Source organism: Lepus europaeus, chromosome 12 (assembly GCF_033115175.1).
Source record: "Lepus europaeus isolate LE1 chromosome 12, mLepTim1.pri, whole genome shotgun sequence".
Classification (NCBI taxonomy): Eukaryota; Metazoa; Chordata; class Mammalia; order Lagomorpha; family Leporidae; genus Lepus; species Lepus europaeus.
In genome coordinates, this window is record NC_084838.1 from 11,812,073 (window position 1) to 11,824,770 (window position 12,698).

The window sequence follows — 12,698 nt, forward strand, 5'->3', positions numbered from 1 at the left end:
CAGAAGGGCTGAGATGCAGAAGCCCAGGCCACAGAACAGGAGTGTGCTGTGTCTGTAGAGCTCAAGGTCATCTGACAGTGACCCTGACCATGACCGGGCTTGAGGTGAACAGACTGGCAGAGGGGAGTCTGCAAAATGCCTTTCAGGCCACACTCAACCCTGCAGGTCCATGGGACGGTGCTGAAGAGCTGTGAGCAAAGCAGCGTCAAGGTCCGATCCAGGTCGGAAATCACGGACTGCTCTGTGGCAGGTAGACCAAGGGGAGGCCCTGGAGGTAGGGAGGCAGGGGAGGAGGCCCATGTCATCCTCCTCCAGGCGGGAGATTAACCTAGGGATTGAGGAAGGAGGAGAAATTTTAAAATAAACCAGGAGATAAGCTGGAGGACTTGCTTAGCGGCTGGAAGTTGAAGAGAGAGGAGGTGCCCCTGGAGACTCTCAGGATTATTGCTTCTAACTTTCCTGCGGGCGTAGGACCCATCAGACAACTGGTTAGACTGGAGATGATGATGTCAAGTTATCCCTGGACCTAGAAATCCGCGGTGTTACAGGGTGATGAGGGCTGCATGTGAAATAGCCAGCAGCACAGGCGAATCCCAAGCCTATTGGCTGCCGAGGGGACAGGAAGGCGACCCCAGGGGCAGAAGTGGTTCTGGAGCTCCCCCGGCCTTAGATGTACGGGTTGTGTTCTTTCTCGCCTCCCATGACTTCGCAGCCTCTCGCCACTTCCTCGGTCTTAAAACACCCTTCCCTTTGCCTTTTATGGTCCTTTTTTCTCCAACAGCTCACTATTGCTGAACAATAGTTCACTGTATGTATTTGTCATATTGTGTGTTTTCATGTTATCTGTATATGGGAACACGGGCTGTTTCCACCTTTTGCCTTTTGTGAATGATGCTATGAGGAACACTGGTGTATAAGTATCTCAAGTCCCTGCTGTCAGTCCTCTTGATACACACCTACACACGGAATGCTAATGATCCAGTAATTTTGTTTTTCACAGTGGCTCTCTGTACCCTGGAGTAATAGAATTCCGATTTCTCCAAGTCCTTATCAACACTTGTCATTTCCTCTTCTGTTTGTTTTTGGTAATTGTCATCCTAATGGGTGTGAAGTGGTGATCTCCCGATTGTGATTTGCATTTCCCTAATGATTAGTGAGGGTGAACATCTCTTCATTTGCTGTTGTCCATTGCTATATCTTCAAGACCTTTGTCCATTTTTAATTTTTTTTTTAAAGATTTATTTATTTATTTGAGAGGTAGAGTTACAGAGAGAGGCAGAGACAGAGAGGTCTTCCATCTGCTGGTTCACTCCCTAGATGACAACAATAACGGGAGCTGAGCCGATCCAAAGCCAGCATCCAGTAGCTTCTGGGTCTCCCACGTGGGTGCAGGGGCCCAAGCACTCGGGCCATCTTCTACTGCTTTCCCAAGCCATAGTAGAGAGTTGAATGGGAAGAGAAGAAACAGGAATACAAACTGGCACCCATATGGGATGCCCATGCCATAGGCTTAGTCCACTGCTTCACAGCACCAGCCCCTCAATGGGTTGTTTTGTTGCTGTAGTTAATTTTTAGGAGTCTTAGAGAGTCAGAGAGAAAGAGTGAGAGAGGGAGAGAGAGAGAGAGGGAGAGGTTTTCCATCTGCTGGTTCACTCCCCAGTTGGCCGCAACAGCCAGAGCTACGCTCATCCCACACCAGAAGCCAGGAGTTTCTTCCAGGTCTTCCATGTGGGTGCAGGGGCCCAAGGACTTGGGCCATTTTCTACAGCTTTCCCAGGCCATAGCAGAGAGCTGGATGGGAAGTGGAACAGCTGGGACTTGAATCGGCACCCATATGGGATGCCGGCACCGCAGGCAGCAACTTTACCTGCTACACCACAGTGCCGGCCCCAGAGTATATTCTGATTATTAGTTTTTTTTATCAAATTTATGATTTTAAAACATTTTCCCCAAATTCCATGGGCTGCCCTTTCACTCTGTTCACAGTATCTTTTTATGAAAGAAAGTCTTAAATTTTGGTATTCAGCTTATCTATTTTTTTCCCTTTTACCCACACTTGTGCAGGTGTATCCAGGAAACCATTGCCAGACGTTAGGAAGATCTTTTCCTATAGTGTCTTCTAAGAGTTTTCATAGTTTTAGCTTTGGTGTTTAGGCCTTTGACCCATTTCAAGTTGATTTTTGCTTAATTTTTGTGTGACTTCATTCTCTTGCATGTGGGTACCCAGCTTTCCCAGTACAGGTATCAAAACAATGCCCTCCCCACCTTGGATGGTCTTGTTGTTTGTTGCAAGTCATTTGGCCATACAGGAGCGGCCTTCTTCCTGGGCTCTCTAACTCCATGGGTCTTTATGAAAGTACCACACTGGTCTTAAATTTTTTTTATTTTTTGGAGAAGTTTTAGATTCACAGCAAAAAATTGAGTGGAAGGTACAGAGATTGCCCATCCACCTTCCTCATCTCCATGGACATAATCTCCCCAGCATCAAACCTGCATCAGATTATTAGCACCTTTGTTCCAGTCAATGACGATACATTGGCACACCATCATTCCCCCAAATCCAGTTTGCATTAAGGTTCACTATTTTTTTTTTTTTTTTTGGCAGGCAGAGTGGACAGTAGAGGGAGACAGAGAGAAAGGTCTTCCTTTTTGCCGTTGGTTCACCCTCCAGTGGCCGCCGCCGTAGGCGCGCTGCGGCTGGCGCACCGCGCTGTTCCCATGGCAGGAGCCAGGTGCTTCTCCTGGTCTCCCATGGGGTGCAGGGCCCAAGCACTTGGGCCATCCTCCACTGCACTCCCTGGCCACAGCAGAGAGCTGGCCTGGAAGAGGGGCAACCGGGACAGGATCGGTGCCCCGACCGGGACTAGAACCTGGTGTGCTGGCGCCGCAAGGCGGAGGATTAGCCTACTGAGCCACGGCGCCGGCCAACGTTCACTATTGATGTCATATGTTCCATGGCCTTGAAGAAAGTATAAGGACGTGTGTACACCATTCTAGAATCATACACAGTAGTTCCACTGCCCCCCTCAACCTATTCTACCTATTCTACCCCCCAACCTGCTCTACCTATTCACTTCTCCTTTCCTTGCAACCCCTGGCAACCACTGCTCGTTTTACTTCATAGTTTCACCTTTTCTAAAATGTCACATAGCTGGAGTCACACGGCAGGTCGCCTTTTCAGAACGGCTTCTTTCCTTTAGTAACAGGCTTTGAGGTTTCCTCTGTGTCTTCTGTGGCATAGCAGCTCATCTCTCTTCAGCACTGGAAAGCATCGCCTTGTCTGGATGCACTACGGTGTATTTATCCATGCACCTGTGGAGGACGTCTTGACTGCTCCCCAGTTTTGATTGACAGTTAGGAACAGAGCCGCCGTCAACACCGGTGTGCGGGTGCTTGTGTGGACACAACTTCCCACCTCACTTGTGCAGCTCCCAAGGAGCATGGCCGCTGGATCGTGGGGTAAAAATATATTCACTTTTCCAGGAGATTGCCAAACAGTCTTCCAAAGTGGCCAGAACGTTTTCTATTCCCCTCCCCTCCTAAGCAATAAACGAGACATCCTGTTGCTCTCCAACCTTGCCAGCATTTGGGGGTGGGGGTGGTTCATGTTTTGGATTCTGGCCATTCTGATAGTTATCTCTATGACCTACCGGGTCCTTGTATATCGTTGTTGTTTTACACACTGATTCCTGCAGCTGTGTTGTAAGTTTTGATATCAGGAAATGTCTTTCTTTGGCAAGTTTTTGTTGTTGTTGTTGTTTTGACTACTTGGGATCCTTTGAAATTTACGATGGATTTTTCTATTTCTGGAAAAAGAGAATCATTGGGATTTTGTTAGAGACTGTCATGAATCTGTGGACCATTGTGGGTAGTATTGACTTCTCAAATAATAGTGAGTCTTCCCATCTATGAACAGTGTGTCTTTCCATTTATTTGTGTCTACTTTCTCCAAGAAACATTTTATAGTGTTAGCACACAAATCTTTCATCTTTATGGTGAAATTAATTCCTAAGTATTTTTTTATGTTACTATAAATGGAATCATTTTCTTAATTTTCTTTTTGGATTGTCTATTGTCAATGTATAGCAATACAACTGATTTTTATGTGTGGATGTTGTATCCTGCAACTTTGCCAAATTAATTTATGACTATGAATCAATTTTTTTGGAGGAGTCTTTGAGATTTTAACCTATAGAATCATGTCATCTACAAAAAACGAGTTTTACTTCTTTTCTAACATGGATGCCTTCTCTTACTTTCTCTTGCCCATTGCCCTGGCTTGAACTTCTAATACCATGTTCAATAGAAGTGGTGAAAGAGGGCAGCCTTGTCTTGTTCCTGATCTTAGAGGAAAAACTATCAGTCTTTACCACTGAGTGCAACGTTATCTGCTTACAGAGGTATCACGAAATCCTAGGAGCTACTGAAATTGTGTTCTGTGTTCCCAGCACCAAGCACGGGGCTGGCGCGTAGTAAGTACTGAGTAGGTAGATAAACTTTTAGAAATGGCATTTTTTTTTTAAACAGAGTGAGCTAAGGTACTGCTGAATGGAGGGTTGAGTTGGTATTTGTGAGGGTGAGGTGCAAGGATTAAAGGCTGACACTGAAGGTAACAGTGATCGGGCTGCCTGCTGACAAGGAGCAGGTGTTGGGGCCTCGTTACAGGCACCAAAGCCACTGCTATTGCTGTACCGCTGTACACTTTGCTTGGTCAGCCAGCTTTTTTTTTTTTTTTTTTTTTTTTTGGACAGGCAGAGTTAGACAGTGAGAGAGAGAGATAAACAGAGAGAAAGGTCTTCTTTTTTCCATTGCTTCACCCCCAAAATGGCCGCTATGGCCGGCGCACTGCGCTGATCCGAAGCTAGGAGCCAGGTGCTTCCTCCTGGTCTCCCATGCGGGTGCAGAGCCCAAGGACCTGGGCCATCCTCCACTGCCCTCCTGGGCCACAGCAGAGAGCTGGCCTGGAAGAGGAGCAACCAGGACAGAATCCGGTGCCCCGACCGGGACTAGAACCCAGAGTGCCGGCGCCGCAGGTGGAGGATTAGCCTAGTTAGCTGTGGTGCTGGCCGGTCAGCCTGCTTTTAAAAACATTTTTATTACTTGATGGGTGGAGAAAGAAGGAAAGAAAAGAAGAAAGACGAAGAAAAGGAGGAGGAGGAAGAAAGAGAAGGAGAAGGGGAGAGAGAGAGAGTGAGCGAGCGAGACAGAGAGAGCGCACTTCCATCTGCTGATTCACTCCCCAGTGCCAGCAATGGCTGGGGCTGGACCATGCTGAAGCCAATAGCTGGGAACTCAGCCCAAGCCTGCCACTTGTGTCTCAGGGACCCAACCACTTGAGGCATTACTGCTGCCTCCCAGGGTGGCAGTGAGGAGTGGAGCTGACATTCTAACCCAGGTCCTCCAATCTGAGATGTGTGTGCCCCAGCAAGGCATCCTGACTGCCAGGGCAAACGCTGCCCCTGGTAGCTTGCTTTTTAAAGATCCTGTCTGGTTTTATCTTTCTCTGTTTTAGCTTTAGCATCTGGAAGAAAATAATGTGTGTTATATCTCTTTGTATTTATGACTACTGAATAAATAACTCACAGGCCTTTGGATGCAAAGAAAATGAGTGAAATGGCATAAATTAGAGATGAAAGTTGTTAATGCTAATAGAGTGTGTAACATATGCCTTCCTTTGGCACAGCTTTGAAATAATGTGACGGATTTAAAGGGCTTGCGTCTGTTTGCCTTAGTTTTAATTTGGAATGGTTGGAAAGCAAAGAGTCGCCCCCATTTCATTAGTGATGCTGTGTCTCCCATTCGAGCTTCGCTCCCTCAACTTGGAGCAGATAAAAATTCTGATTAACTGTAGTCTTAGAATGGGAAAAATCAAATGCTTTTTTTTTTTTTTAATGTGTTGGCATTTCTCTTCTTCTGAACTTTTAACAAGCACATTCTAAATATGAACTAACATGTCCTTGCTTTTTCTCTCTTAACAAGGTCATCCGAGTTACAGATTTAAAAACTATGTTCCGTAAATGCAGAACTTGTTAATACATTTCAGAGGCAGCAGGAGGTCATGGAAAGAATGGGCCCTTTTGTCTCAGTGAGGAATTTTATGCCTGCAAGTCATTGAACCCTATAGCTTGTGCTGAAGAGAATTTTAGGAAACAATAAAGGTATTTCCAGGATGTGAGGCTGTCCACCAGGACCTGAGGGCTGGAGGGGCAGCCGTGCTCAGGAGGGTCTGGGCCTGGGACCTGGAAGCCCCAGGAACCGCGGTCAGCCCCTTCACGTTTCCGGTCCTCCGCGGGCTCATGCTCTTTTCCCACCCCACCTGCTGCTGTGTCTCTGGGCAGAAGGGCTGCCTTTGCCTGTGCATGTGCACAGCCGCCCAGCTCGGCTCCAGCTCGGCTCCAGCTGCACTCACTTGCAGGCCGGGCATCGGCAGAGGCTGCCTGGCGGCCCTGATCCCCACCTTCCTGGAAGGGACTCTGGTGATCTCATCTTGAGTCGGAAGTCGGCTCCTGGCCCGTTCATCTGTAATTCACTGTCTTCCCGGCATTCGTTCCAGGAACTGTTGCAGACACCAGGGATACATCAGTCCCTTGTGGGGCACGGGGGGGGGGGGGGGGGAGAGAGAGAGGGAGAGGGAGGGAGAAAGAGAGAGAGAGAGGAAAGAGAGAGAGAGAGAGAGAGAGAGAAAGAAGAGACTGAAAGCTTACTCCTTTGGGGCTGGCTTAAGGGTTGCAGTGTTCAGAGAATGGGAAGTAGGGGCTGGGAATTTGGATAGATGTGGATTTAAATCCCGATTCTTCTTCTCGCCAGCCTGTGCGACCCTGGGCTTGTTAAACGACTCCCCTCAGTACCAAGTTTTGAGCCAGCGCAATGGGAATAATCCTCTAATGCGGTCATCATGAGGATTAAAAGGAGAGCTTGCTGCCCAGCCAGTGGTGTCAGATGGGTCTGACTCTGGGTCTCCATTGGTACAGTGGGAAAGGCCATCAGAACACAGGCCGGGGTGCACTAGGTTAAGCCTCTGTCTGTGGCACTGGCATCCGATACGGATGGGATGTCCCAGCAGCTCCACTTCCGATCCAGCTCTCTGCTATGGCCTGGGAAAGCAGTAGAGGATGGTCCAGGGGCTTGGGCAGCTGTGTCTGCATGAGAGACCTGGAAGAAGCTCCTGGCCTCAGATCAGCACAGCTCCGGCCATTGGGGCCATTAGGACCATTAGGACCATTAGGGCCATTAGGGCCATTTGGGGACTGAACCAGAGGATGGAAGACCTCCGTCTCTGTCTCTCCTTCTCACTGTCTGTAACCCTACCTCTCAAATAAATAAATAAATAAATAAGAACACATGCCGACATGCTCAGTCTGGGGGTGAAGTCACGTGACGTCAGCCAGGGCGCGAGGGGTATGGTCGGTGTGGCTGCGGCTCCTCCTCCTCTTTTTATTCATCTCGTTTTCCCCCCCTTTCTTCTAGTTCCCATTTGGCCGCCGCTTACCTTGTGACATCTACTGGCACGGAGTTTCATTCCATGACAATAACATATTCTCCGGTCAAGTGAACAAGTTCCCAGGTACCTGCCGTGGCCGGGTGGCATTCAGAGGTGTTTCGGGGGGAATCGGAGGGAACGTGGCAGCGACTCCAGACCACACCTGGGGAGCCACACCTGGGGGCTCTTGGCTGGGAATCGCACCTCTGCTCTGCGCGCCCTGTGGTGTTGCTCTGACCCTGGGGTGGAAGTTAACTGCAGAGAGATGATTCTCTCTGCACCAGAGCCCCTGATGGGGATGAGCTGTTGAAGTTGTAAATGCAGGCTCTCTGGGTCCCTTTCCACCAGCGGAAGAACGTGGTTTCCACTTTTTGGTGTTCTATCTATGGCCTGGCGGAGAGGAGGGAGGGGAGAAAGGGCGGGTCTAATCAGCGGACTGTATTTTTTCAATGAAAAAAAAAAAGAGTATTTCACTTGCTGGAAAAACAGATTCTAGAAATGGCCCACAGAAAGGGGGCATGACATCCTTTTTCTTTGAGAGTCATATTTGGAGATGCCATTTTTATTTTTACTTTTTTAAAAGATTTATTTTATTTATTTGAAAGGCAGAATTATAGTGGTGGTGGGGGCAGCATAGAGAGATCTTCCCTCTGCTGGTTGACTCTCCAGATGGCTACAACATCCAGGGCTGGGCCAGGCAGAAGCCAGGAGCTCCATCCGGGTCTCTCACGTGGGTGCAGAGGCCCAAGGACCTGAGCCATCTTCTGCTGCTTTCCCAGGCACATTAGCAGGGAGCTGGATCAGAAGTGGAGCAGCCGGAACTTGAACTGGCACCCACATGGGATGTGGGCATTGCAGGTAGTGGCTTGACTTGCAATACCACAGCGCCAGGCCCAGAGATGCCATTTTTAAAAACCCAGTGCAGGAGTCTCCAAACCAAGTCCTACAGGCTGAAGGCAGCCTCTGCAATGGTCTCAGAGAGATTTACCCTGTAAGGAGGATGCCAGTGGGTTAAGGTGTCCCTAATCCCTACCACCTTCTGCCATGGTTACTATTTTCCATTATTTTTGATGGCTATGTGGTGAGGGTGGTGGCCCTGCTTAGGGAGAAGGGAACAGTTGGTTAAGCCAGGTCTTTTATTATTTGCCACAAACCATATAATCCTAAATAATTTTTAAGAGGAACACCAGCCTGAATCCCATCCCGTCACTTAGCCAAACAATGGGACCGTCTATTCTTCCTCCCACACCTGAGCCATGCTTACTTCTCTTGTTTCACATGGTTGCAGTCAGTGTGTAGTTGCCCAAACAGAAGATGTTCCTTCTTATCATTTGTATATTTTAAGGGGAGAATCAATTTGCCTTTTTTTACTGGCATTCTGCCCTGTGTCCTTAAGAGAACACATCTTAGAAAACCCAACCTCCGTGTATTACATACTGGATAGCTTTGCCCTTTCTACCAGGGGGCTTCGAGCCAAGCATGCAGACCCACAGGGTCACTTCCGTAGGCCACACTTGACTTAGATTCCCTTGGAAGGATACAGTGCAGGCAGCCCAGCCTGTCGGTGTTAAATGTCCCCCCCCACCCCCCACACCCCTGCAAGCGTTCCAGGGTCTGCTCTCTTGTCCCTTCCAGGGTAGGTTCAGGTCTAAGGAGGTACGGTCCACACTGGGGGCTGCAAGTCTCAGTATAGCAGGCCTGGAAGAGCCAGTATCTCTCGTACCCACTCCATGGCAGAACTTCCGAGATCCCTGTGGCACGTTCAGTTACAGGAACCACCAGGCTCAGGGCAGCCTAGAGCCATGGCTTCCCACCAGGCATTTGTGCAATGTACCGATCAGCGAATCCTTTTAACCATATGCTTTGTTGTCTAGTAACACAGCAGACATTCAACCTTTATTGGTTTCCAGGGGAACATAGGTGGAAAATTAACCAAAGGTCAAATTTCTCCTCAGAGGGGGAGACAGCATTTTGCTAGAGAATACGAATGACTCTCCCAGCCCGTGCTTTTTCACACTGTGTAATGGCATAGCTGTCTTCTTCTCCCCCTCTTGCTGCTCAGAGACGCCACTTCCAAGACTTAGTGGGGGATTTTAGAGCGCTATTTGGAAGAGCCTGATCTCTGAATGAGGACAGAGTTCCTAAGACCTCATCTGCATTTCCCCCTTTTGCCCAGGCCTCCTGGCAGCTCAGAATAGGAAAACAGCAGCCGCTGTGGGTCTCCATTTGGAACCCAGACGAGCCGTGGGGGAAGCAGTTCCCCCACAGGGGGTGGTTTCATTAAAAGTGGTAAACAGATACTCATTGCCATGAAGCGAGTTCGCCCCAATCCGTATTCTGCATGACAGCGATTGGAACATGTAATTTTCTACTTTACTAACAGCAGTTCATTAGCTGTAGTGACAAAGCAGGCTCTGGAACCTCGAAGCAGAAGAGCAGTGCTGGTAGCCACGGCCCTTGCCTGTGAGAGGTGGCAACCCTCAGCCGCGAGCTGACTCCAGAAGGGCCCGCGCCCTGGCTCCAGTTTGTGCTAAGCTTATCTTCCGTCTCACACATCCCATTAGTCTACACATGCATTGTCTCTTACGTAGAGTCAGTTCCAGAGGTATGCCAGCCAAGTGTGAGCACGCCATGTGCTGAATATACTGAGAACTTCTGGCTATGCATATGGAATTTAGTCTATTTTGTGTGTGTCAATGCATTCGATTTTAGTTTTTTTATAGGCAATTTCCTGGTTCAAGATATATTATTGTATCTTCTCTGATGAATTAGGACTTTCTATATGAATAGTCTGATTCACATATATGTTTGCTCATCTTAAGTCCAGGATTATCCATCCTCAACACACAAGAAACGGTTTTTCACTGAGGTTTGGGTCTGAGATATATGGTGGCATGTAGCAGATGCTTCTGCGAGTCCCCTGAGAGCAAGGGGGCTTTAGTGAGGAGACAGGGGGTGTGGCCATCTGTGAAGCCCCGGGCTGGGCTCTAGGGACACCAAGGAAGGAGAAAGATATGGGCTGGAGGAAGCTTGGCCTCCTGCGGGGGTTTGCAGAGGGTGTGCAGCCTGGGGACCAGGCAGGCAGAGCGATGCCAGAGAAGAAGATGGGCAAGTCAGCGGCACCTCTGGGGACGGAGGGGCCTGAGCCTCCTGCCAGATGGGGAGCAGAGCTTGTCCTAAGACAGAATGCTTTGGGCCGTTGCTTGTGCCGCGAAGGGCGGGCAGCCAGTGATGGAGTGGGTCAAGTGTAGGGGGCAGCAGTGAGGTGATAGGCAAGGACCCAAGCACACCTTTGTTCCAGTTTGAAGGTCATGGGGAGCTAGCGAGACATCTGTAAGCCAGACAGGGCCATGGGCCAGCTTGTGTTTCAGCCACTGGAGGTGCTGAAAAGGCTGAGAAAAGAAACAAAAAACACAGCTGCGGCACGAGAGGAGCCAAGCCAAAGATAAGGTCATCAGTGGCCATAGCAATAGAGAGCCGAGGAGGGATATGAAGGCACTCATTTGTTGTTCGGTGATTTTACTGTGTATTTGCCAAGAAATGTCATTATACACGCCATTGGGATTGAGTGGCGCTCCAAATGTAGCTGCTTCCGTTTTAACTGGGTTCCGCAGGGCTGAGGATGGCACCGTTACATTCTTGGTTAACTCCAACAGGATGAATCCCAGCAGGCCATCACAGTCCAGTGTAGCAGACCAAAGACGCCGGGCTGCAGGAGAGGCAGCAGGCAAACCCTGGGATTCAGAAGCTCCAACCAGGAGTTAGGGAGCTTGCTAATCCATAGGCGACTTCTAGGCCTAAGACCTTGTTGACAAACTCAGGTAGGCAGTCAGCCTCGAGAGAGCCGGGTGCCAGGCAGGGCAGCAGGGCCCCCGACAGCCGGCTGAAGTGACAGGCAGCTCGAACTCCAGCCTTTGCAAGGCTTGGCTCAGGGGACACACCAGAGAGCCTGGAGAGAGGAGGAGCTTTGGGGAGAACAGCTGTGAGCACCAGGAGCCAAGACAGGTGCTCTTGGGGATAGGCAATGGAGCTTCGGGAACATCCTTCTTATCTAATTGGAATGCAAAGTTGAGGTCAAACTCTGAGCAGAGAGGGAGCTGATGGTTAGACCTGGAGCTTCAACCACAGCTCAGTGTGGGTCCCAGGCAGGGGGTCCCCGGTGGGGAGGGGCCAGATGCTGCAGGTGCTCAGGGGTGGGAGGCAGAAGCTGAAGCCAGCGAGCCTTTCCAAACTTGACCGTGGGAGCAGGTGCTAGTGCCTGTTAAAGAACCAGCTACTCTTCTCAGGCTGCACCGTGGGGCCTGGCGGGGGCTGGAGACTCCTTCCCTGGCAGCACTAGGTGGGACCACAACTTAGATGTGAAGGAGGAACCAAGTGGATGCTGGAGCTGGAGCTTCAGGCAGGGTTGGGGATGGAGTGTTTGTAGCCTGTGGGTAGGAAGTGCCTGGGTCAGAGCAGCCACTGGCTTCTAGCAATACTTCTTGCCGTGGCTGTCCAGAGAGAACCATCTAGAGACACAAAAGGGAAACCTGTAGGCGGGCAGACCTGACAGCTGGCTCGGGGAGTGAGGATGCCCACGACGGAAGCAGCCCTTGAAGATGTAGAGTGCATGTTTATTCCCCTTGGCTGGGCATTGGTGCCCACAAGAGCTTTCTGGAGCTCGCCCAGTGCCCTCTCGTACTCACGGCTCTTTTGTCTGTGCTGGGGGAGTCCCTCTGACCTGTCACAGTGCTCTGTCACCACGTCCTTACTAAGATGCAGAAAACGCCTCCCGGGGTGCCGTGTCGGAGCTCCTCCTGTAGGTTTTTCATTTAATCCCATCGCTAAAATGTGAGTCAGATACAAGGGAAAAGCATCAGAAACCATTGCAATTCGTGTTTGGTGGACTCCGTGTTCACCTCCAGCGCTCCTAAGACAACACTTCAAATTCTGCAGGGCAATCAAAGGAAGCGGCTGGATTTTTCCAGACTCATTTCTTGGGAAGCTCAGCACAGTGGTCCTCGGTGAGCTTTCTTTAATATCTGAAAGTTCACGTTAGAGCAGTTTACTAGTGCTTTTTAAGCTCTTTTATTTCATGCTTCATCCGCCTCTAGGTCCTTCTAAGTAAGAACTAAAGAGCCTGAGCCTTGGCTGTGATCTTCAGATTTATTGCTTTTTTTTTTTTTTTCTCCCCCTATGCTGGGGGGAGCCAGGCGCTGGTTCTGGAAGCCTCCCTTCC

The 12,698-nt window shown here is 49.6% G+C and overlaps 1 protein-coding gene across 2 annotated transcripts in view; it reads left to right on the top strand.

Moving 5' to 3' along the window:
- The window catches only part of TTLL11 (tubulin tyrosine ligase like 11), a 252,085-nt gene that overhangs the window by 40,969 nt on the left and 198,418 nt on the right, over positions 1-12,698 (top strand). Inside the window, exon 2 of one of the 2 annotated variants that reach the window (XM_062207628.1) lies at positions 7,468-7,564. The exons of the other annotated variant lie outside the window; for it this stretch is intronic. Coding sequence (XP_062063612.1) covers positions 7,468-7,564 — 97 coding nt within the window. The remainder of the gene's footprint in view (positions 1-7,467; positions 7,565-12,698) is intronic. 2 annotated transcript variants of the gene reach the window in all.